This window comes from Panicum virgatum, chromosome 9N, assembly GCF_016808335.1.
Source record: "Panicum virgatum strain AP13 chromosome 9N, P.virgatum_v5, whole genome shotgun sequence".
Taxonomy (NCBI): domain Eukaryota; kingdom Viridiplantae; phylum Streptophyta; class Magnoliopsida; order Poales; family Poaceae; genus Panicum; species Panicum virgatum.
In genome coordinates, this window is record NC_053153.1 from 1,275,549 (window position 1) to 1,300,008 (window position 24,460).

Consider the following 24,460-nt stretch of genomic DNA (forward strand, 5'->3'; position numbering starts at 1 on the left):
TATCATCATTGTATATCCATCAAAAAGTCCTTGTTCCACTTTATGTGCTTTATTCAGTGAAGCATGGTTAAAGGTCCATCGGAAAGTCAATTTATATAACTGGCAAACATGGATTAAATTAACGTGGATTTTCAGCACTGGATAAACACAAGTTGCTACTAAAAACAAATGCCTGCCATCACAAGTCAGTTCCCAGTCAAAGCTCACATCCATCAATCCCCAGTGTTTTCACTGCCGAATTGACTGCGGCCTCGAATCACAGGTCACGCGCTGTGTTTTGTTGGCATCTGCATCCCCCCCCAAACCCAAACCCCACCCGGGCTTCTCGCTCTCCTGCAACTTCCTTGATCTCCCCAATAAATTTTTCTGGTCCTTCCATGCCATGCCAATTCTTTTTACCGGAAATGGAAAAGTTTGGAAGGACCAAGAGCTAGCAGCTGCCATCCACTACCTCACTCCCTCTTCCCCTCAGCCCTCACACCTCACTCACTCACTCACTCCACCAACTTGCTTCAGAGTCCTAACCATCTTCCTCTCCCCTTACCCAACAAGAACCCCAAGGCTGTGAAGGGCATGTGGGTTGATCTGCTCCAAGAACTTGTTGTCGATCTCGGCGTGGTTTCAGTTTGAGGTACTGGCTCTTGGTTCTTTGATCCCCAATGGCTCCCCACCCGGGGATTAAAATGGTTCTTCCGATGTCTTCTTCGTCTCCAGTTTCCACGGTTCTGACCCAATTATCGGTGTATTGGATTTGGGATGGATTGACCGGTTTATCTCGGGGAATCTTGAGTTCAATTTTGGGTTTGATTCATCACGATTTGGAGGAAGTTTCAGCTGTTTTTTTACTCAAGAGTTTTGCCTGATCTCTGTATGGTGGAAGCTCGGGTGTTTCTACTCTCTTAGTTGAACCAGCACAGTGTTTTCTGTCGTTTTCCCCAATATTTGTGCCAGCTTGCATGAAAATTACCCCCCCCGTGAATAATTTTTTATTCATGCAGCTGTCGTTTGATTTACCGGGCATTAGCTATGGCAGGCTGATGTTCCACAAGCGATGAAACTGCACACTGCAGTGTTTGTTCATCTTGACCTCGGTGATCTTGATTGAGCACACCAGTTACCAGTTACCACCCAGCTGGGTCATGGCGTATTCCGGGCAAAGGCACGGTGGTGTTGGGAGCTCCTCAAGGCCAGGGAATGGCTTCAAGGGGCCTGCCAACTCGGTCGAGTTTCTGGGAAGGGGAATACTGGAAATGCAATTGAGCGATGCCAAAGCAGATGCTGATGATGAAAGGGTAGGTTTATACTACTGTTTGATTGCTTGTTGCTGAACTTAATGTTGATGTTTTTCTCACTGAATCACCACATTCAATCAAAATATATGCGCAAATCCACCCTCTTCCCTCATGTGCGGTTCTTTAATGTAGCATTGCATACTGGAGCCTACAAAAAAATTGTTATTGCCTGTACTGCATGTTGGCAATGTGATCTCCAACCTGGAAATGCATGTTACGTGTTACTTCACGATCTTATCACCTATTCTTGAGAATCTGAAGAAACTCGTGAATCAATTCTGCACTTTGTTTTGTTTTTGACTTTTTTGTTTGCAGGACATGGGGTCAGGCTCAGATGTGACTGATAATTCTAGTAATGAAGCTAGTCACATAAAAGCGACTACAATTCGTGGGCACAATGGCCTGCCTAAACAGGTGAGGTTAATTTTACAGTTCTTGGTATATATGATATCTGATATTGAAAAAATCTAGCAAATAATGAACTGTTTTGCAAAACAGTCGGTCACATACATTGCTGAACATGTGGTTGGAACTGGTTCTTTTGGGGTTGTATATCAGGTTAACAGCTCACCTTTCCATTTTCTTAACTGTTCTATGGCTAATTGACAGTGAAATGCATATAACCTTTTCATGTTTAACATTTTAGGCCAAATGCCGAGAAACAGGAGAAATTGTTGCGATAAAAAAGGTTCTTCAAGATAAACGTTACAAGAACAGAGAGCTGCAAATCATGCATATGCTTGACCATCCTAACATCATCGGCCTTAAGCATTACTTCTTTTCAACCACTGAAAGGGATGAGCTTTATCTCAATCTTGTTCTTGAGTTTGTTCCAGAGACAGTGAACAGGATCGCAAGGCAGTATAACCGAATGAATCAACGGATGCCCCTCATTTATGTCAAACTGTACACGTATCAGGTCTGCCTTCACTAGGTGGTTTTTACTAATCATGCATGTTAAATGCTGTTTTTGCTTTAGAAAAAATTCCCTCAGTGTCACCATTGATCTTCTAATTAAAGAACTTACTTTACAAATTATTGATAAAACACGTTTATGCCCTATGCCACATTTTACTATCCTTTAGCAGACTTTCAAAGAGACAAGGGGATAGATTCTGGAAAATGTGGGGTACTAGTTCAATAGAGTTGTCTAGTGGTCGTAAGGCATGCATGCATCATGTTCCACACTTGAGCTTGCGTGTTATGGGTGTGAATCTTGTTCTGTAGTACATTATTTTGTCATGTTCATCCATTTGAAATAAAATTGGAAATAATAGAGAAAATACATCATGGGTTCCAGTGACCTTACAGATAATAATTCATATACAACAACAACAACATAGCCTTTTTTCCCAAGCAAGTTGGGGTAGGCTAGAGATGAAACCCGAAAGAAATAAGTTCAAGGTTCAGGCACATTGATAGCTAGTCTCCAAGCGCTCCTATCCAAAGCTATCTCTTTAGAGATATTCCAATCCTTAAGGTCTCTCTTAACCGACTCATCCCACGTCAGTTTAGGTCTACCTCTACCCCTCTTTACATTATCGACCCGCTCAAGAACCCCATTACGCACCGGCGCCTCAGGAGGCCTTCGTTGGACATAATAATTCATATAGGGTCGCAAAATAAATCAATATAATATACTTGTATGAGCATGTTTGTTCCCTGAATTAAACATATAATTACTTTTATCTATGTGCTATCTTGTAGAACTAGCAAGTGTTATCTTCTTGGCAGTCATATGTTTGCCTCATATCTGCTTGAAGTCTATATCAACAGTAGCACTGTATTGAAAGTCTGGAACCTCTCTTGAAGTTCCCTATCAATGATTCACATTGATTGTTTCCATGAAGAAACCAAGCTAAATATTATTGAGACATTGAAAGCCCAATGGGGACAGCTTGTCAATTATCCTTATCCAAATTTATGTCCTACAACTTGCTTCCTATATTTTTAGATTGACCCCTTTGAATGATTGCTAGAATACAGAGTATCTGCATGTCCACATGAGATTTAAATGCTTGATTAGTTGGCCAAGTGACTTCAATCCACTCTTCAGGGACACATTGGCATTACTGTGTAACTTACAATTAGTGCTTATGTCTCTCTCTTTTGGCCATTACTGCATGATTGTTTATGTGGCTCTCTTTTTTTTTGGATTCAGCTGTATTTTGTCTTGTATATAATTTTGTCTGCTCCTTATAGTTGTTAGATCAAACAATTTCCAGCTGCCTTCACTTTGTTTTAGTAGGTCATATCCTAGCAAAGATTTCTGCTGTGCATCAAGTTATCTAATTTTTGTCCTAAATCTCTTGACTTTGCAGATATGCCGAGCACTTGCTTATATACATAACTGTATTGGCATCTGCCACCGTGATATTAAACCACAGAATGTTCTTGTGAGATTTGCACCTCTTTCTTTTGTATAATAAATATGTTACATTACATGTATCATTTAAATTTGACAGATGATGTGTTGTTGGGATAATATGGTCACACCATAACACCATAAAATGCCATTTGGTTTGTACAAATGGGATTGAGTTCGTGGTAAATATGTAGCCTGGTGTCATAATTATTGGTTAGTTCCACCAACATCTATGGCCTGGGCAGTTTGAAATTGGAAAATTAATCCACTTGTACATTATTCATGTATAGATGCTATCACATGTGCATTGTTTAGTGGCTAGGCTGCAGGATGTCATATTGTATACCTTGTATATACTGTTTTTCATGTTGATGGTACCTTCTCTTTTGGAATATCCTAAGACTGGACCAAAGTCATGCTCCGAGCTCCACTGATGTCGATTGACAATCATAGAGCATATGGAATATGAGTTTCCTATAATTGCCTTCTATTTGTGCATACCTAAAGGGCTTTATCTGTTTTGTCTGCTCTAAATGCTGATGTAGCTACTCTTTTGCTGTAGGTCAACCCACATACGCACCAGCTCAAAATTTGTGATTTCGGAAGTGCTAAAGTATTGGTGAGCTATGTTCTTTTGATCACAGTTAAATGCACAAAGAATGTTGTAGTATGACACACACTACATTACTTGAAATAGTGAACAAATGCACAGTTCCACACTAAATGCAGGTGACCTACCTAGACATGGTACATCCTTTTTGAATAAAAAAATTGTCATGATGGGATTTTTGCAAACATGCAGGTCAGAGGTGAGCCAAACATCTCCTACATATGCTCAAGGTATTACCGGGCACCAGAGCTCATATTTGGTGCAACGGAATATACTAGTGCTATTGATTTGTGGTCAACAGGCTGTGTCATGGCAGAGCTGCTTCTAGGACAGGTTTGGCACGTCTCCCTCCCTCTGGTTCTTAACTTTTTTGCTTCTTCTGATGACAATCATCCATGTAGCCTTTGTTTCCTGGAGAAAGTGGAGTTGACCAACTTGTTGAGATTATCAAGGTGATTTTCTTGTGGCGTCTTATACTCTTTATCTCCACTGTTTCGTTAGCTTCTTCTGCACCATGACATATTGAGGCATAACAACTTCCAGGTTTTGGGTACTCCAACAAGGGAAGAGATCAAGTGCATGAACCCAAACTACACAGAGTTCAAGTTCCCGCAAATTAAAGCTCATCCATGGCACAAGGTAATCTGCATGGTGATTATTTAGATCAGTGCCATCACAAAGATGTTCAGCTGTAATTAACTGTCATACAAAATGGATGCATGATATGCACAAATGGAAAGCATTTATACAGCTCAGTGCACGCGTTGAAAGATGGAGATTTCAGATATGCATATTATAAGACTGTTGCATTGCTAATTGTGAAATTTATTGGGAAAATTGATTACTGTTACTATTGAAGTCAGGCATGCAAGCAATGTCTGCATCACACGTGCTCAGCCATAAAACTGAATGAGCATTATTTCTCATGATTCATATGTCATCACAAAAATCTCTTCTATCCAGGTTTTTCAAAAAAAGCTTCCACCTGAAGCAGTGGACCTTGTTAGCAGGTTTCTGCAGTACTCACCAAATCTTCGGTGCACTGCTGTAAGGACCCATGAACTTTTATTTTCCTGTCACTAATTGCTAACATGATACGTTGTGAGCTTTCAGTCTTCTAACTTGGGAGTAATTCTTCAGTTGGAAGCTTGCATGCATCCTTTCTTTGATGAGCTGAGAGATCCTAACACTCGTCTACCAAATGGGCGGCCTTTGCCTCCTCTATTCAACTTCAGATCTCAAGGTACCATATAATCTGCCAGTAGTTAATCTTTTGTTCCATTAAATGAACATACTCCCTTTTAATAGAAAATTGGACAATAACTCAAAACTAATCTAGCTGCTTCAAATTTTATTCTCAGCTAAACTGATCAGCTGTTTGCAATCCTGACAGAGCTGAAAGGTGTTCCTCCAGAAGTCGTCGAGCGCCTTGTCCCGGAGCACGCGAGAAGGCAGAGTTTGTTCATGGCTTTGCGGACCTAGTTTCCGCTGGTCTTTTTGCCCTTTTTGCACTGCTTGTTCCCTGAGGGAAGCTTGTAAAGCTCTAGCTTCTCCTTTTCCTTCCGTCCTTCCCTGCTTTCCCGTTCTTTCTTTGGAGCTTTGTGCGGATGAGATCCTTGAGATACACTATAGTTGTTCCAGGATGTGAGGTTGAAGTGTGTGGTGTGCAGTTGGCTTTGAGGCTGGAGATTTCGGTCGCAGTGTTGTGAGAGCCTTATGAAGCTTTTTTCTTTTTGTCTAGTTCTCATGCTTCCCTGGTTTGAAATTTTCTTAAATTCATTTGAACTTGCTTCAAGACTTGGTTATGTGAAGCATTGTGTGCAGTAAAAGGGGTAGTAATTGGATCGTGAGGGAGACATTGGTCTATGAGAGATTGGATGATGCAACCATTCAGGAAAGAGGCTGTCAACTACTGCCTACTGGTGTTCTGTTTTACCTAAATTACATCTACGCCTTGTTCGGCTGGCGGATTCAGCCGGATTCAGCCAGCCACAACAGTATTTTTCTCTCACGCAAAATCAGCCCAGCCACCAACCAGTCAACCAACAGTATTTTCCTCTCACGCGAAATCAGCCAGCCAGCCGAACAAGGCCCTAAATGCAGAGTTTCCTCTTATGCATTGCGATCACACAGTTCAAAATGATTGACCCCTTTGAATGATTGCTAGAATACAGAGTATATGCATGTCCACATGAGATTTAAATGCGTAATTAGTTGGCCAAGTGACTTCAATCCACTCTTCAGGGACACATTGGCCATTACTGTGTAACTTACAATTAGTGCTTATATATGTGGCTCTCTTTTGGCCATTACTGCATGATTGTTTATGTGGCTCTCTTTTTTTTTAGATTCAGCTGTATTTTGACTTGTATATAATTTTGTCCGCTCCTTATAGTTGTTAGATCAAACAATTTCCAGCTGTCTTGTATATAATTTCCGGGCAAAATTTTTTGGAAACTCTTACAACACTAATTAGGAGTATTAAACATAGACTAATTATAAAATTAATTACATGAATGGACGGGAAATCGTGAGACAAATCTATTAAGGCTAATTAATTCATCATTAGAGGTCGTTTACTGTAGCACTGCATTATCTAATTATTGCATAATTAGGTTCATTACATTCGTCTCGCGATTTTGCCCGGGAGTTATGGAATGTGGTTTGTTAGTTTTCCACATTTAATATTTCCAATTAATGGTCAAATGTTTAAATTACTGTAGCACGTGAAAAATTTTGGGAGCTAAACACGGCAGTTTTAGTAGGTCATATCCTAGCGCAGGTTTCTGTTGTGCATCAAGTTATCTAATTTTTGTCCTAAATCTCTTTGACTTCGCAGATATGCCGAGCACTTGCTTATATACATAACTGTATTGGCATCTGCCACCGTGATATCAAACCACAGAATGTTCTTGTGAGATTTGCACCTCTTTCTTTTGTATAATAAATATGTTACATTACATGTATCATTTAAATAATTAAATTTGTCAGATGATGTGTTGTTGGGATAATATGGTCACACCATAACACCATAAAATGTCATTTGGTTTGTACAAATGGGATTGAGTTCGTGGTAAATATGTAGCCTGGTGTCATAATTATTGGTTAGTTCCACCCAACATCTATGGTCTCGCCGACCGGCGGGACCTTTCCAATCGAAATTAGGGCGTGTTTAGTTCGTGAATTTTTTTTTTGGTTTGGCTACTGTAGTATTTTCGTTTTTATTTGGTAATTAGTGTGCAATCATAGACTAATTAGGCTCAAAAGATTCATCTCATCATTTACAGCTAAACTGTGTAATTGGTTATTTTTTAAAATTACATTTAGTGCTCCATGCATGTGTCCAAAAATTCGATGTGACGAGAAATTTTGAAAATTTTTGGAAACTAAACATGGCCTTAGCCAACACGGGAAGAAGACAGAAAGGGAATGCACACCGATGAAAAAAAGGAAAGAGTTAATATCTATCCGAAATCGCTCGCTAGTCCCGACCCTGACGCGCGCTCGCTAATTAGCCAGACCCGGTGCTACGCAGGGTTTGGCTTGTGAAGGCACATATATTATGATTGCGAATGTAGCTCTTTTTTTGCAAAACTAAGAAATTAACTTGTAGTGTGTCAACATCGTTCTGTGGAGGCACATACCATAATGCCATGAAAAGGGTGAAGGAACCTGCTGGCATACCTTAAAAAACAGAAGGTAGATTCCAGTACATCAATTCCATAGAATTCGAGCATGTGAAAAGAGCTTTCACACACATAGGCACATGTAAGTCCTGACAACACATCTTGGACATACAAGCACACGCAAAGCGCAAGTTAATTAATTACTCATCACCTGCTCAACAAGCAGCTTATGAACATGATTATTATTGTTACTTTACCTTAATCTCATGTCCCCTGTAACCAACATTGAGCATCCTTTAAAATTTTCAGGCCCCATATACATTAGTTGCTTTATGAAATTGCCTACTATGCACAACAGAGCATTCTTTGAATCCCATAGTAATATGGGATTGCATCTCCAACGCTAGGTGCGAGCACAAAGACCAAACAAATGCGCAAGTTTCTAGGACTACTTAAGGGGAGCAACCGAACCATATACAGTATGCCATCATCCATCTGCACTAATCTGTCTATCATCAATTCCATGTGGGCTGGACCAGCGTGGCAAACATTAAATGAGCACAAATTTAAAACAGGTACAATCATGAAAAGATTGCAAGAAGAAATATACTAATTGATCTTATATCTGCCATCAATTTATACTTAAACTGTCTAGTTAAACACTAGCTAGGATGAGTATGTATGATCACACATGGCCAGCTCTTTTCTTATTTTAACATGACAACTTAAGATATATTAGTTGACAATGATGAACCGTATCTGAGACAAAGCACTCTAATCATCAAGAAGCCAATAGTAGTAGCACACTGTGAGGGATCGATTGTTGCATCTTCATCGCGGTGACAGCTTGCCCGGCCCTTAATTCGCAAGATCTGCAAAGAAATGAATGCAGAAAATAACAACAATGGTATATCTCAATTGCTGTATGCACATGTTTGAGATATGTACTTATGGATGATTATAAGAAAAGCTTGGTTCGAATGAGTAGTATATTGCTTAATTTCTACAGATATCTAGCAAATTTCAAGAATTTTTTTTTTTTGAGGAAAACAAAATAAGAAGGAAGGCATGCATGTGAGGTGACGAAGTTAAGAAAGGAACAAGTACCTGGATCGTAGAAGCTGGTATAAGGTAAGACATCCTCATCCCATGTTTGGGCGACCTTCCTCATCTGCCTCGACTTGAGGTTGAGTGTGAAGACTCCCAACTCTATGTCATTATTTAAGCATAATAAGACAGTATTTGTTCCCTCTACGAAGCGAATCGTGTCATCATCTGCGTATTCTCTGTCATCTTCGTATCCTAAGGTATGCCATGTGGGGATCAATGTCTCGAGCTCAGCAACATCGTGTCGCACCCATACTCCAACCCCATTCAAATCAACTTGCCGTGACAACGTGTAGATGCAATTGCGATGAGACTGGAGGATCCCTAGCCCTCCATCGATATCTATGGGAATAGCCTGATTGTGACGCACTTGTGGTGTGTCGATGGTGGACAACCGATGGCTGCCTAAGTCATACTTGAGGATCCTTATCACAGCACACTGAAGGGTGAAGTAGAGCGCATCTCCAATAAGAAGACTGGGTTTCATGAAGCCCACAGAACCGTAATAGTCTTGATTAGTAGCGCAGGTTTCGGCACTCCATGCTCCGGTCTCTGACGAGTACACGCTCGCACACGTGCACGTGCTCGTGGCATAATTCTCCGCGCCGGTTGTTTGTGTCTTCACAGAGACCACGAGGAACGGACCGCCATGACAGTCGAGGTGGTCGCAGCCATGCTGATGGCGGGCGCATAGCACAGCATCAGTGGAAGAGCATAGGTAGGTCTGCTGACCAGTGTGCGCGCAAGGGGGAAAGCTCAGGTGCTGCCGGTTGCCGGTGACGAGGTCCCAGACGATGAAGCCTGGTGAGTCGTCGTTAATGTCATCGATCAGCACACGGTCATGGCGGCAGTCACGGGCCATGTAGTAGCAGCTTGTAGGCACCGGCGGCGGTGAGAAACTAGTGGTTGGGACGAACTCGGGGGCGTCCATGAAGGCGCCGTTGTAGAAGTAGCCCAGCAGATTAGGCGTTCGGTGGAACCGGCTGTAGCGGCGGCGGAATCCGCCATCAGAGAGGATGCGGCACCAGGCCTTGCAGACCATGGCGGCACGGATGAGATGCGCCGGGGGGACGCGGAGAAGGATCTCTTCGACGAGCTCCTCCATCAAAGCCGCCATGCATGTCGCGCGATGGGTTGGTTGCATTGGGAGCGAGAAATCGGGAGCAGGAGGAGCAGGATAGGATGATGATGAGTCGATCGGCTCCGTCCCGGACATGGGGTTAGCCGGTTAGGAACCAATACCAAAGAATTATATATATATGTATATAGCCAAAAAAAAAGATACTGAATATCCCAAGACCTGAAATCGGAAAGAAGCTTCAGATGGAAACTGAATTTCCGATCAAAATGGGGATAAAGCTGCGCCAAGCATCTGATGTCACTAGAGCAACATGTCGTCGCATCCAAAACCAACGTCTGGCTCCTACCCATGTTGCAAGTTTGCTGTGATAATGATTTTATTTTATTGGTTAGGAAAGAAGTGATGTTCATTAGGGTGTTGGGATCATGTCTTAGGTCACCGCATCCCACATCGTCTGCGTTCCACTAGTCATCGCCGCCAGCATTCCCTGTTCTCTCTGCCCTTCATAATACACATCGTCGGCGTTCCACTGATCGTCGCCGCAGGCGTTCCCCCGTTCTCTCTGCTCTTCATAATATCGCACATTGCATGGTCGTCGGCAGTAGTCCCTGTTATCCTGGAGGTCAGCAGCAGTTATCTATTCTAATTCCATCATGTTGTCTTGATCTAGATTGCTGGGTATATATACAATATTTCACAAATATTTATTTAGTTATTTTACCCATCAATTTGGACCCTCTTTTTTTCCCTCTACAGAAAATGTTGCGGCCGATGTGCTAATGTTGATTCTCCTGGAGGTATAGAGTGCTAATTGGAGCACACAAAAAAGGACGGGGACAAGTCATCCTGCATAGGGAGCTAATCAGAGATTTTTTTTCTTCAAAATCAGCAGCCTTCAATCTCCGTCATTTCTCTCTATTTAGTTCATTTCATTCCTCTATGTTTATGGAATTAAATATTGCCTACATGCATGGATTTGATTGGACCAAATAACTCATGCAAACTCCGTTGGTAACAAATCAGACTATATATTCCTTACTATTAAGCTAGCTCACCCCGTCCCTCACCAATTTGTTGACTACCTAATTCTATAAACATCGAAGTGAAAATAATATGCTTACATATTTAATCAAGGGTTGTTTTATATAGATACTAAATGTTAATTTCCTTTTTGACTTTTTGATAGCAAATATAATTGGTTATTCAATCACGCAATATATGAGAATTTTTTTAGTATTAGTTCGATGCAATCCAATTATTTTTTAAATAATTTGACTTTAAACACGTGCCACACATCTCCACTAGTACCAAAAGAGATGAATGCATTCTGCTCGGCTACTAGCATAGCAAGCTTGCCCAAGTGACCTCGCAAGTAATGCCGCAGGTCAGGTAATATATATAAGCTAGCGAGATTATTTCCTTCTTGCTTTAATCATGCACGTAGAGAGTTCCAATGTTCTTCAAACTTTGAGCATTTGGTCACTAACATATGTCGAATTATTCATTTTGTCCTTTTTTTTTGCAAAAGGGTGAAGATCAGCTATATGCCTATATACACGACGGCGACATATTAGCCTGTTGGTGGGGCCTAAAAGAAATGTTAAATAGGACCCCCAAGCTTCGTCAAATTTGGAGCGTGTTCAGTTCAAGGACTGTAGAGTCCAAAGCACTCATTTTCACTCCAACTAGCAAAGGTACATCATGCCCCAGGCACGTGCTTTCAAAAAAAAAACATATTTCAGCGGCAACACCTAACATCAAAGAATGTAACGAGTAGTATGTAACACCCTAGTTTTCACCTTGAAGTGTCTAGCTTAATTTCATAATTTTCGGATTTCAAAAAAGACTAGTTTTGGAAAATTTAAAACTCATCATAGGCTCTAATTTGAATTGTTGCATTCATGCTAGTGCATATTTTATATTTGTATGTTGTGTTTGAGTTCCAAAACTCTTCCAGAATTTTTCCTGGATTTTTCCGCGTTTAATTCTATTTTGTACATTTTATTTTATTTTTTGGTTAAAGAAAATCTCCTTTTTTCTTTTTTTTCCCTTTTCTTCTTTCTTTCTCCCTTCTTCCTTTTTCTCTTCCATCTGGGCTGCTGGCCAACCACCAACACACACATGTTTCCCTTTTCTTTCCTTTTATTTATCCCCTTTCTTTTCGGCCCACACCGGCCCGCCGACTCCCCTCTCTCACTGACGGGTGGGGCCTGCGCGTCTGCTCCTTCCCCTTCCCCAAGCCGAGCAAAGCTCATACCCAAGCGGCATCCCGGGTCCACTAGCATGCACACGTAGGCCAACTCAGCCCGTGCACTGCGCTCCTTTTCTTTCCCTGCTGGACATCCGCTACGCCCTATTCGCCTCCCTTTTTCGCCCTAGATTCATGCAAGAACGTGCCGCCGCCAGTCAAGTTCGCCGCGCAGCGTTCGCCATCGATCCGCCGCTGTGGCGCTTCTTCGATCACACCACCGCCTTCTAGAGCTGCATGGTGAGCTCCGCATTTTCCCCCTTTCCTCCGCTCATTTTGGCCCAGTAAAGCACCTGCCAGAGCTCGCCGGGGTTTCCCATCAAACCCTACCGTCGACCGCCGTCTCTGGTCTCTATCTGTCTTCCTAGATCCACCTATTGGCTTCCCCACCTCGCGCTCGTACCATAGGACCTTCTAGTGCTATTTTTGGCACACTAAGTCACCGAATCAACGCCACACCGGTGAGCCTTCCCCGCACCGACTGGCGTCGCCGCCTGTGCCGGTGTTCCGCCACATCGCCGGGCCGCCCCAAGCTGGCCTGACCGTCGAATTGAGATCCAACGGCATAGAGCCTATCTAACCTAGTCAAACCCCAAACCCCTCCGGTTAGCTTTGGTGTTTTTGCAAAAAGGCCCTCCACTTTTCTAAAAATCAACTCGCAATCCATATCTATTCAAAAATAATTCTACTTTAGTCCTTTTTCTTGAATAAAACACCCTAACCTTTTTCAATATAGAACCCGCCATCCCTGTCCTTGTTTTAGCATGTTAACCCTTTAGTTTTCATATAAAATTATATTTTAGCCATGGTTTCTTTCTGTTTAGCCCTTTTTAATAGGTTTATTTCGTGAATAAGTCCCTGCAGAACTGTTTTTAACATCTCCTTACCATTTTAAGTCTGTTTTAAGCGTTCTTAGTGCCATTTTGATTGTTGTAATGCATAGAACCAGTTTCTAAATTTTTTATGTCTGCTTTTTAAATATTTGTGTACTGTTTTAATTTATTTCTATTGTTTTTTTGTATGTACTTGTGTTGCTTGGCTTGATTCGTAAAAAGTAGGCGAGGAGCCGTTCGAGAACTTGCAAGAACAAGACTTTGAAGATGTTGAGCAGCAGTAAGTGAACGAGGAAGACAAGCATATTTCTTGATCATATTTTGTGCTAATAACATTTACTTTATGCTTGCATGCATCAAATTGAAGAGTACCTATTATCCTTATTGATCATCCTTGTCCTTGAAATGCCGGGTTTTTTAATAAAATATTTTGGGTAGTTTGCTTAGCTGCTGAATAATAGTTATGGGTAGTTTACAACTTGAGGCATGATGCTATACTTATATCCTTTTGGAACAATATGATGACTTTGAGAAGTTAATTAAAATCAACCATGGAGCGGCCACCCGGGAAAATAGCGCAACCACAAGAACTATGTGGCTCTACTCTTAGTTGATTAATTAGATGTCTCTAACTTGTTAGTAGCTAATCGGAAGGCGCATGGAGGGGCCTGTGATGAGAGGTTCGCTGCCTGCCCTTGAGATTAACGGTTCAGTTTCTCTGCACACTGGTGGAAACTTTAGATGGTGTTTCATTTCGATTTTTCGGAACTGAATTTTCACTAACTTGGAAAGAGTTGAGCACACTTTTGGGTTTCCATCAATGTTGTACCGTTGATATTGAACATGCGACCCGTGGTTTTCATACGGATAGTTTTGGCATACCATCACGGGAGCAACAACGTGTACACAACCACGTTGTAAAGACATTCAGCACCCTACCTTGCGCTTTATGCATAAATGGGTTGCAATCACATGCTTTCCCAGGGATGCTGTCAGAACTGTTCGTGGTGGATGGCGGAGCGTGATCCAAGAATGAGGGGGCCACTCTTTGTTAATTAACCTGCTACAGTAATGAACAGTGTTAAATCATTGTTTAACTAATGCAAAGTTTGCATGCAGGGGGGAAGCCCAGTTTCGCCTCCACGAGGCTCCGCCCTGGTGGTGAGGAACTTCGCCTTCTTTATGCCGTTGTAAACAAAATTAAAATTTCTCCTTTTAAAGAAATGATTCGCCAATGGCAGGCCCGTTTTTAGTGCCTTGCGATCGCACATTTCAGGGGTCCCCAAAATACAATGAGTGTACTAGTTATATTTGTATAATATGTTTATTTTAACTATATTTTGATTCAATACAATGCAAATATTAGTCCAAATATATCATCCCAGCCCAGCCCGCTTTCCGCTTCTGCCGTCACCACTATCGAGCGACCTCTGGGCATTTTTTTTTTGAGAGGGTACAACAAGGACGCCACACGCCCACACACCCACGCACACCACACGCGTGCATGTTCTTACACACACTAGAGGAGAATTGGGAAGCACCAGACTTCCTGTGCACGGAAACGTGCAGTATGTGTATCCCTAACCTAAACCGGGAAATGTCACGGCAGCAACCGGGGAAAAAACCCCGTGAGGCACGCGGGTGTCGATCCCAACATGTACCCACGCCCGGCCGCTCGCGCACCTGGCGAGCGAGCCAACTGAGCTACGCTCAGTCCTCGCGACCTCTGGGCTTCTGCCCACGAGGCATCGAGCGAGTAGCAAAGCAGGCAGCAGCGCCCGCCGCCCAGGCATCCCCCTGGCCCCTCCCGCTCGGCGCTCGTGTGGCCTGGCCCTGCCGGCTGCCGCCCTGGCCACTGCAGACCTGCAGTGCAGGCACGGGTCCAGGTCTAGTGCGGACGGTGGTGGCTGTGTGTGTGCCCCTGTGTGTACTGTGTCTGCTAGTGCCTGCGTCAGTTGGAGTTTGGACTTGGATTGAGAAGCCAAGAAGGCAAGCAGCAAGGCGCTCTGCCGTTGGATTGAAGCTGTCCAAAGTAATCTCTATCTCTGAGTCTCATACAATGTTGTTTTTTATATCGATGATTACTAATTCCAAATACATCTATTAATTTTGTTGTTTCTATTGTTAGTCATGTCTTCTATAAAATATGCATCTAGTTATAAAAAACGTCAAAAGAAACAGAGGATAAATGAACTAATTGAGTCTCAGAAAGGGGCAATGGAAAGATTTATTAGAAAGGAACCATAAATTTCTCCTCCTCTTGATCAGACACTTGATTATTTTTATAGTAGTTATTACTAGGCCACTAGGCCCCAGTTCATAGTTTCGCACGGGGCCTCCGAATTTGCCGATACGGCTCTGGCCAATGACTTGGGAATTTGTGGATGGTTGGCCATATTGAATGTACCTCTCTCATTACCCAAATTGCTAATGGGTTGTGTGTTTTGAGTTGGGCTCAAATTTCATATATTGCTGCTCCGTGTTTTAAACTTGATGAGGCTTACTTGGTCCAAGGGCATACTTTAAAGCATAATCCAGATGGCTCTCATATTTTTTTTCCGGCTATGTAAACAAGATCTCGCCTCCTAACCCGAGGCTTCGTTTATATAAGAGCAAGAGTCTAACATTTGAACTTTGATGCGCCCTGACGTCCTTTATTTATAGTGTAACATCCCATATTTTTACGGAATGTTATATACTCCAACAATGTGAATTTTCAAAAACTTTTTGTATACAAGTGCAAATAGCTAGATAAACATAAGGTTGATCTCTCTCTTCCATCTCAAATTCGTAGAAAATTAAAACCAAATAAACATAAGGACTATAAATGTTAGTGTGAGTATTTGGAGCTTTTGAATTTTATTGAACCTACCTTGTTTAAATTTGGATTGAATGGTTTTTGTATGAAATTGAGTGGCAAATAATTTAAATTTGGCCATTCAAATTATTTGCAAAAGCTAACAAGACCTCTAGCTAGCTTGGGCCAAAACTTTAACCCCTAACCCAGCCCAGCACCTAAACCTATCCAACCCAACAGCTGAACCCGGCCTGCCCCGCCTACCCGCCTTGGGCGCGCGCCCTCGACCCGATACCCCGCATCCCGGCCCACGTCGCAGCCCAGCCACCAGCCCGGCATCGACCCGCATCCCTTTTCCTTCGCCTGCACTCGCTGACGAACCTGCCCCACCTGTCAGGCACACTGTGCCCCTTTCCCCTCCCTCTCACCTGCTCCCGCAACTGTCAGGATCCACTGGGATCTGACAATTAAATCTACCCTAATTAACGAAGAACTCGCAGAAAATTAAGGAAATAACGAAGAACAGCTAAGCTACGGAAGGAACAAATGGCAGTTCATCACTTTCTTCTTGTTCTCCAAGCCGGGGAAAAAGTCACAGCGTAACAGCTGCCCAGTTTACATTACGGTGAATAGTAACTCGGTAAATAGAAAGGTAGCCACCCGATTAAGCACGGGCGGTAGAGATACATTCTCAGCGGAACTTAAAGAAATACGCCATCACTTCAGGAAAAACACCTTTTCACCCTGGTGCGTGACAGCAACTTTCCCTCAGGGCCGTTTGGCTTGTCCAATTCGCTAGCATCTTTCTTACTTTGGGCTCGTCGTAAAGCGGGCCGTTTATGGGCCTGCGCGATGAGCAAGTTCGTACACATAGGAAGCCCTACTTGTCAGGCGGCGACGGCGACGGCGGCGGCGGGATGAGCACGCCTATCGTCGGTGAGTCGGCGTTCGATTCTCATGGGGATTTGGTCGGATTCGGTCGCCGCGATGATTCCGTCGAATTTGGGGTTGGCTGTGCCGCGGATTCGTGTCGTTGTTTCGCTGGCTCGAGGTGGAATTTGGGGATTTTAGAGTAGGGGTAACGGGAGGGGTAGGGCCGTGTTTGGTTGAAATACATGTAAATACTGTATCAATTTTGACCACTAATTTAGAGTATTAAATGAAGTCTAATTACAAAACCACCTCCACAACCCCCCGTGTAAATCGCGAGACGAATCTAATGAGGCCTTTGACCGCGCGATTAGAGGATGGTACTGTAGCATCACTGTAGCAAATCATCACTTAATTACCGTCACTAGATTCGTCTCGAAAAGTTACACCCATCCCTGAAAAGGTTTTGCAAATAGACTTCGTTTAGTACTCCATGCATGCGAGATTCTCTTTTCGAAAAACGTGCGCGAAAAATTTCAGTGGTAACCAAACACGGCCTAGGACTGGTTTGGCCTTGTTTGCTTTCAAAGCGCTGCCTAGCGCTACAAAAAAATCTCGCATGCATGGTGTGCTAAATGAAGTCTATTTGCAAAACTTTTTCAGAGATGGGTGTAACTTTTCGCGACGAATCTAATGATGGTAATTAATTGATTATTTGCTACAGTGATGCTACAGTAACCATCTTCTAATCGCGCGGTCAAATGGCTCGTTAGATTCTTCAGGGTCACTAGCGCGGGGGTTCTGAATTTGGTTTTGTAAACTGGCTTTATTTGACACTGTAATTAACGGTTAAAGTGTCACTATTCACTAGCGCTAGAATCCTGGCGCGCATCCAAACAGGGCCATTTGTTCCGTCCCCGTATTTCTTCTCTTTTAGGCGATTTATTATGTACTGGGTTCGGATTTCGATGTGCGATTTACTCTGTCTTCCGCAAGAGTTTGCGTTTTTCAGGAGAGCTTAGAACACTCGGACTTGAAAGGTTCGCTAGGCTCCAATTCGTTCTTTGTCATTTCAATTATCCATCTCAACGCATAGTAGCTTCTAATCTGCATATGTTGTCTGGAACGTAGTATTTCAGGGGAAATTGACAATGTTCTCACCAAAAAAGAATAATCCCACGCCAGCAAAAACCGGGTCAGGGAGTTTTCTTAACCAATGGTTCAGGGTTTCTCTACCTTTAAAACAAAGTTCCGGGATAACTCCCTGGCTGGCTGAGGTTTTATTTCAAGGGAAATTGGATCTGTGACATCGAGATATCATATTTTTTTGAATTATACTGGAGAAGATAATTGTTGCATGGAAATCTTTTTACTGAGTATTATATTCTAAACTGCCCGATCTTTCGATGGGGGAACCATTTTTCCCCTTGTTTTATCTGAGAAGGAAGCTAATCATATATCTGGGAAATCCTTTCGCATATATAGTGTTCATTGATTTCTATGTTGGCAAGAAACATGGAGAAAATATCTTTGAGATATTGAATTGCTCTATTCTCTGTATTCTTGTAGATCCATATCAGGGAGAATTTCTCGAGATAATTGAGTAGTACTTGCAGCATGGTACTATGTAATGTATCGTGTTTAACTGTAGAGGTACGCTTCTTGCTGGTAATTATTTGAGATCTTTACTCTTCAAGTAAATTTAAGTTGCTGTTTTGTGTAATTATCTTCCTAGTTCATATAAAACACGTTGGTTTCTTTTATGCCTCTTGACAGCTTGTTGAAAGTTTATTTTGGTTAACAAGGATTAAGATTTCTTCTAGTCTGGTCAGGCAATTTCTTTTCTGTTTACCGCCAGTGCCAGTTAGATTGCCTGTCTCCTAGTGCAGCTATTGGCTTCCCTGATACTATGCAGGAAAATGTCACCGTCTTTTTATTTTCCTCTCCATATGGAACATTTGGTGACCTACAATTTGTATTCAGGACAAACTGTTTCTTTTAGCCTTTTACTCATGCTTTCATCATACCGCAATCACACTAAGTTGTATCATGTGCACCAGAACAGAAGCTGTCCAGGATATTGGGTTCTTTTGATGGGTGTCAGAGAACGGGAGTGAAGAATGTGTTAGGTCACTATGATAAGTTAAAAGTAAATGGTGCAAGCTGCCTTATTCTTTACTGTGAACTTTCAGATTCCATCGAGAAAAAATAGGGGAAGACACCATGTTTCAGTGGTAATGGTCAGTGGATATTTGGCACTTCTGCAAACAAATGTGAGCACATGTTGCAAATATGCGACCAAGGAGGGCCCCTTGTAAAGATCCTCGATGGTCCAAAGGATGCTGTCATCGATCTTGACTGGCATCCTGCTGAACCCACAATTGCTATAGTATGTGCCTTGTATACGTTACGGCCAAGGAGCTTGTAGAGGCCTTGTGTGATTTTGGAGAATAAGAAGAAAATTAAGAATATGTTGAGCGAGAGGGTGAGTTTAACCTGAATCCACGTGAAGAAAAGGTGAATAAAATTTCTCTATTTGTCTTTTTAACTGTTCTTCACATTAGCATTTTCTTTGTAAATCCCCTACGTAGGCTGAGGAAGTAATTATTGAAACATTTTCATATTGATATTGAAACATTTGAGAAGAATGCAATGTTGAGTGATGTGAAGGATTCTGTTGATCGTCTTCTTACTAGCAATTCTTTCCCCAGATGTTCCTGATGAGCAGCCAGAGATGCCTTGGAAGCTCATCAATGCTGGCGGACCATTCTAGTTCCCCATCCTCACTGAATGCTGTACAGATGGTCAATCTATTCCTCTGTCGTCAAGCCCAATGGAAGGCTTTCTTTTCTGCAATTTCTTGTGTCAGTCAGTTCCTTTGATCCTGTGCAATGTAGTCTTTTGCTTTTGATTTGTTTTCCAATTAGTCTCTGCTACAGTACCTGATGCCGCGCGTGACAAACATTGCACGACAGGAACTTGAGGAAGTATGCAGGATCAAGGAGGCTGCGACGCATATCATCTTCCAGTGCCCTTTTGCCCAAAACTTCTAGCGGGCACTCCAGTTTGATCTATCGGAGGACATCACCACCGCAGCACTTGATCAGCTGCCCCGCCCAGGTCACGTTCCAAGCAAGCACTTCGAGACCTTGATCCTCTTGTGCTGCTGGCAGCTCTGGAAGCGGAGGAATGGAGTTGTCTTCCGTGGGGAACACAAGACACTGAGGCAAATGCTGATGGCTTGCAAGGCGGACGTGGCGCTGCCGGGTAAAGCAAGCCTCCGTGGTGTAATTTATTTTCTACGGCAATGTAAATCTCAAGATGTAAAACAGCTGTAAAACTCTATCATGTGGGGGATTATCTCCCCTCCGTAAAACATTTTAAAAAAAGTCTGCTAGCGGTGTGGTTCATTATGTATTCATATAAGAAAGACTTGCAGACTGTCATATAAAAAAAACTAAACCGTGTGTAGAATCTGAATCGCAAACTGGACATGCAAGTTTCAGACATCTCCCGGGGTGCAGAACCCCATAACCGGAATCAGAATAGTAGTACCCTTAGGCTTAGGCAAGGTCTTCACCTTACCGCTCTCGAGGTTGAGGCTGATCGGCCCTGGACCTGTTCGAGTCCCGATCAAGAGACTCCTCGTAGATTCTACCGAGCCCATCAACCTCCTTGCCGGTAGAGGGAGTCTGACGGAGCGCGGTTCCTCCCACGCAGCAGCCGCTTCTGCTGCGCCCACTTGTGTCTCCCATATTCGGACCAACGACGAACTGGACAACCCAGCAAAGCCGAGCCGGCCTCCCGCTGCTGGTACGAGCACGGTGCCTTGATCTCCCTGGCCGGGGATCGCCGGTGGCGCCTCCATGTACGAGAGGCGGTGCGCGTCGCCGACGAAGTGGTACCGAATGATTGCCCTTCTGTCTGTCCGGAAGTACATGTTGCCGTTGACCACCGTCGTCGCCATGTCCTTCATGCGGGCGGCCGCGGCGGCGGCGGGCGGCGGCACGGACGCAGTGGCGGTCCAGATCCTCGTAGCCGAGCTGTAGACGTACGCTGACGCGAGTGCTTCTGTGATGCCGACGAAGACGATTGAGAACGGTTCTGCGTGGCAGTTGAGGTGCTGGCAAGGCTGCACGGCGGCGCAGAGGATGCCGGCGCTCCAATTGACGTTGGCGTTCGGGAACTCCGCGGGGAGGGAGACGTTCTCGTGGTGGGCGGCGAGTGGATCCCAAAGCACGAGGGTCCGACGCCAGTGCGCCCTCCGGAACAGCACGCGCCCATGGCGGCTATCCAGCGCGACGAGACCGTGGCCATCGTTGGGGAGGCGCGGGACGAGCGGGGTGGGCAACTTGGGGATCATGGCCACGTAGCCAGCCGCAGGTCTCTCCCTGTAGTTGTACACGCACCCGATCATGGGGGGCACGCGGTGGTGCTCGCGGTACCGGCGCAGGAACTCGGCGTTGGTGATGATGTTCCGCCAGACCTTGGAGACCGCAGCGCAGCGGAAGAGAAGCTTCGGCTGGTCCGGCGGGAGGCGCAGCAGAATCTCCCGGTGGAGGTCGCTGGGGAGATGCGGCAAGCGGCCGGGACGGAGACGGACCCGGCGTGGTCCGCCGTGCGCCATGGCTGCGCTGGGGTTGCTTGGTGTCAAGGGTTAGACGACGGAGCGGGGAGAGGGAGGAAGGAGGCGGTTTCAAATGTTGCCGAGCATGTGGTGAGGCGGCGCTTTTGTACACGCTGGCACCTGGCGGTTGCAGTTGCTGGCAGGAATGGGGCCCACCAGCTGGCTTCCGTCGCACAGAGGCGCGGATGTTCCCGGCGCCGGCCGCGTGATGTCCCAAATCCCAATTTCGACATCGCAATGATTACAAATGGCATTTGTTCCTAACCGCCCTTTTGCCCACGCGTGGGGTGGTGCCTTCGGAAAACGAAAACGAGTTCGTAGGAGCTCCGGCGAGTTACTCCGGCGACGATGCTTTTCGCGGTGGGCGGAGACTGCTCGACGGCGACGGAATCGGCGGCGAGCGATGCGGGCGGCACTGGCAGAAAACAGAGGAGGAGAGAAGGATGACGACGCCGGCACTGTAATCATTCAAAACTTTCATCGTGATCCCTTCGGGCAGCTCCCTGCCTGCTTGCTCGTGGCCTCGTCGCATGCTGGCGTGTGGCGGCAGCCGGCAGGAAATTTTACTGCGGCGGCCAGGCGGAGGGCGGAGCTGTGCTCTGCTTGCCCGTGGCCTCGTCGCATGTTGCTGCTGTTGCCATCGATGGTTACTTCGAAATGCACACACAAGCCGTCACTTCTTGAGCAAACATTGTCCAAACCAAACACAAAATCACCGAGAACCAATGACCAAAGTTGTAGATGGTTCATAGATCTACAACTGATTGATGGGAATTTTGTTCAAAGGATCCATGGTTTGGGACATCAAAAGCTTGGAAAAGCCGGCCAAGAACTGAACACCTCGTCTTCAGTTTCAGAGACCCAATTGCAAACCTAGTCCAAAACAGCTCTGAGTTCAAACTTTGAGCATCAAATAAATTGCCCAAGAACCATCTTCATTGATCAAGATCTAGTGAAAATGTACAACAAACATTCCACTACAACGTTTAAAAGAACATTTTCAAAGTGTCCATATGAAATCTTTTTAAAACTGTCCTTGAACATGGATACTTGACCATGTTTGACTCCTTTCATAATTGGAGTTCAAATTTGAATTTCAAACTGGACTTGGATTTGACTCATCATAGTTTGTCACATTTGATTCAAGTTCACCTTTTTTATCTGAATTCATTATGGTTCACTTGGTCAACCTCTAGTTTGACCGAGGATTCATGCCCATTTTTCTCATTTTCTTTGCCCTTTTTCATTATATTTCTTCTCTTTAGTTCATAAATGGAGCTTACCCTTTTCTAACACTGTTGGTGTTACAGAGACGGTTGCAACTTGTTTACATGGTACTTTCAGATTTTGCTAGCAGCAAATTGCCCAAGAGGATCCATCATGCTAAGTAAGGTGGTAGTAGTAGTACCTGGATATATTCAAAAGGTTTCCTATTCAAAATCCATCAAGCTCAGGCTGCTGGTTTCGGCATCTTGCCGGGCAGCTGCTTTAATTGATGAAAGTGTTAGCTACCACGATCAGTTATGGATCTCGTGTTCATATCTCTGGTGTGTTATGAGCTATGGCCGTGACTATATATCCTATAAGTTTCCATTTAGTCTTACTTTAATTTGGTTCATGTTATGTTATACTGATGGTAAATCAGCTTGGAAGTCAGAATATTGGGTTTCTTTTTCACTGAACATAAGGTTGATCACCAGCCAAATAGCCAGATCACATACCGTTTCAAGCTTCATTGGAGCTATGTGGCTTAGTTTTAGTGAGCATTTTAAGTACGAATGTTGCTATAATCGTTATGGTCATTTTTGGCAGTTCTTTGTTGAACTTTTCCAGGTCATATAGCGAAAACTGTATGTCAGGTTTATATGCCAAAGAATATTTCGGTTACTGTTCTGTTAATGCTTGACAGAGCTACTTGGCACTAGCAGAATATGTTACTTTCCTTTTGTACAAAAAAAATTATATATGATCACAGCTTGTTGGCTATTGACTTGGATAGCTTCTCACGCGTACCTCGTTATTCTTGGTTCGGTTTGTCAAAATTCAGAGTGTTTTTGTGTTTGTAACTGGAGAAAGTGTAATGTCGGGGGGCCAGAATCTCGTAGCGCTGAGTTAGCTGTACCTGAATTTGGGTTTGGTTTTTGAACTTGCCGATTTGGGTTTGGCCAGAATCACAATGAACATTCTGTCATGCCTTTGTTTGGTTTTCACAGTAACCGTGACCGCTGTCAAATTGCTCCGCGCCTCCACCACTTCATGGAAATCCAGATGCCCCAGCCAAGACAGCCTTTTCCCCCTTCGCTGCTTCTGTAATTTCATCATCACCCGCGCGTGGGGACCCAAAGAATGAAGGGAAAAAATGAATCAAGAAATGCGTTTTGGAATTACGAAATTTGAACGCCGAACCGGCGAGAAGAGCCGTACGCGGTACGCCGCCGCCGTGCCGTGTGGTGGGCCCCGCGGGCTCGGTGACCTCAGGTGGAGCTCGACGCCTCCAATGGGACAAGGGCGGGGCCACGATGGAGGTGCGCGAGTTCCGCCGGTACGCCGACGAGAAGATGGCCCCCAACGCCGGCGAGCTCGCCGTCTTCCAGGAGGAGCCACCTCACCCGCCTCGAGCGCGGCGCGACTGCCGTGGCCTCCTCCTTCCCGCGTGCCTACTCCGACGACAGCCTCGACTTGTACCGTTGTACGACGGCGAGTGCTTCCCGGACGACGACTTGGGCGCCCGCGACAGGGTTCTACGCCGTCGACGCCATCGACTGCGCGCCAGTGTCGGTGGCGCTGCCCGATCGGGAGCGACTGCTGCGGCGGCGCGCCGTGGTCAGAGGACGAGGAGGTGTGCAAGCTCAGCGCGCGGATGGAGGCGGACGACCGGGAGTCCATGCAGCAGGTCATGCTGTTCGAGGAGATCGCGCAGAAGGAGGCCGCGCCACCGGCTCCGGCGCCGACCAGCTTCCCTGCCTCCAGCGGCCGTAGCAGGCGCATCCGGTCCCCGTCGTGC

General features: G+C 44.5%; 2 protein-coding genes and 1 long non-coding RNA gene across 5 annotated transcripts; 2 read left to right on the plus strand and 1 right to left on the minus strand.

Moving 5' to 3' along the window:
• The first annotated feature begins 198 nt into the window (after positions 1-198).
• LOC120691605 (shaggy-related protein kinase kappa-like) lies at positions 199-6,176 on the plus strand. Of its 3 annotated transcripts, none has more exons than XM_039974737.1 (13): positions 199-631; positions 1,034-1,292; positions 1,608-1,706; positions 1,791-1,850; positions 1,939-2,211; positions 3,614-3,688; positions 4,220-4,276; positions 4,460-4,600; positions 4,669-4,719; positions 4,811-4,906; positions 5,231-5,314; positions 5,408-5,510; positions 5,661-6,117. In XM_039974737.1, exons 2-13 carry the CDS (start codon positions 1,140-1,142, stop codon positions 5,747-5,749), a joined length of 1,281 nt encoding a protein of 426 aa, XP_039830671.1. In that variant the 5' UTR covers positions 199-631; positions 1,034-1,139; the 3' UTR covers positions 5,750-6,117. The 3 variants fall into 3 exon arrangements, with proteins under 3 accessions (XP_039830671.1, XP_039830672.1, XP_039830670.1); XM_039974738.1 differs by having other exon boundaries at positions 1,025-1,292; positions 5,661-6,032; XM_039974736.1 differs by having other exon boundaries at positions 200-631; positions 999-1,292; positions 5,661-6,176.
• A 3,253-nt stretch (positions 6,177-9,429) lies between these two features.
• On the minus strand, positions 9,430-10,117 carry LOC120693220. Its single transcript, XM_039976632.1, has 2 exons — positions 9,574-10,117; positions 9,430-9,476 (listed from the first exon to the last, which is right to left on the minus strand). Exons 1-2 carry the CDS (start codon positions 10,115-10,117, stop codon positions 9,430-9,432), a joined length of 591 nt encoding a protein of 196 aa, XP_039832566.1.
• Positions 10,118-16,781: 6,664 nt separating this feature from the next.
• On the plus strand, positions 16,782-20,299 carry LOC120687235. Its single transcript, XR_005680661.1, has 3 exons — positions 16,782-16,895; positions 18,399-18,482; positions 19,541-20,299. It is a non-coding gene; the product is annotated as an uncharacterized LOC120687235 (long non-coding RNA).
• The last annotated feature ends 4,161 nt before the right edge of the window (positions 20,300-24,460 follow it).

Excerpts from the sequence above, each read along its gene's own strand:
- LOC120691605 (XM_039974737.1), top strand. The coding sequence starts at position 1,140 with ATGGCGTATTCCGGGCAAAGGCACGGTGGTGTTGGGAGCTCCTCAAGG. Across the intron at positions 1,707-1,790 it reads ACAATGGCCTGCCTAAACAG|TCGGTCACATACATTGCTGA; the intron begins GTGAGGTTAATT and ends TTTGCAAAACAG. Across the intron at positions 5,315-5,407 it reads CAAATCTTCGGTGCACTGCT|TTGGAAGCTTGCATGCATCC; the intron begins GTAAGGACCCAT and ends GTAATTCTTCAG.
- LOC120693220 (XM_039976632.1), bottom strand. The coding sequence starts at position 10,117 with ATGGCGGCTTTGATGGAGGAGCTCGTCGAAGAGATCCTTCTCCGCGTC. Across the intron at positions 9,477-9,573 it reads TGCCACGAGCACGTGCACGT|TCTTCTTATTGGAGATGCGC; the intron begins GTGCGAGCGTGT and ends CATGAAACCCAG.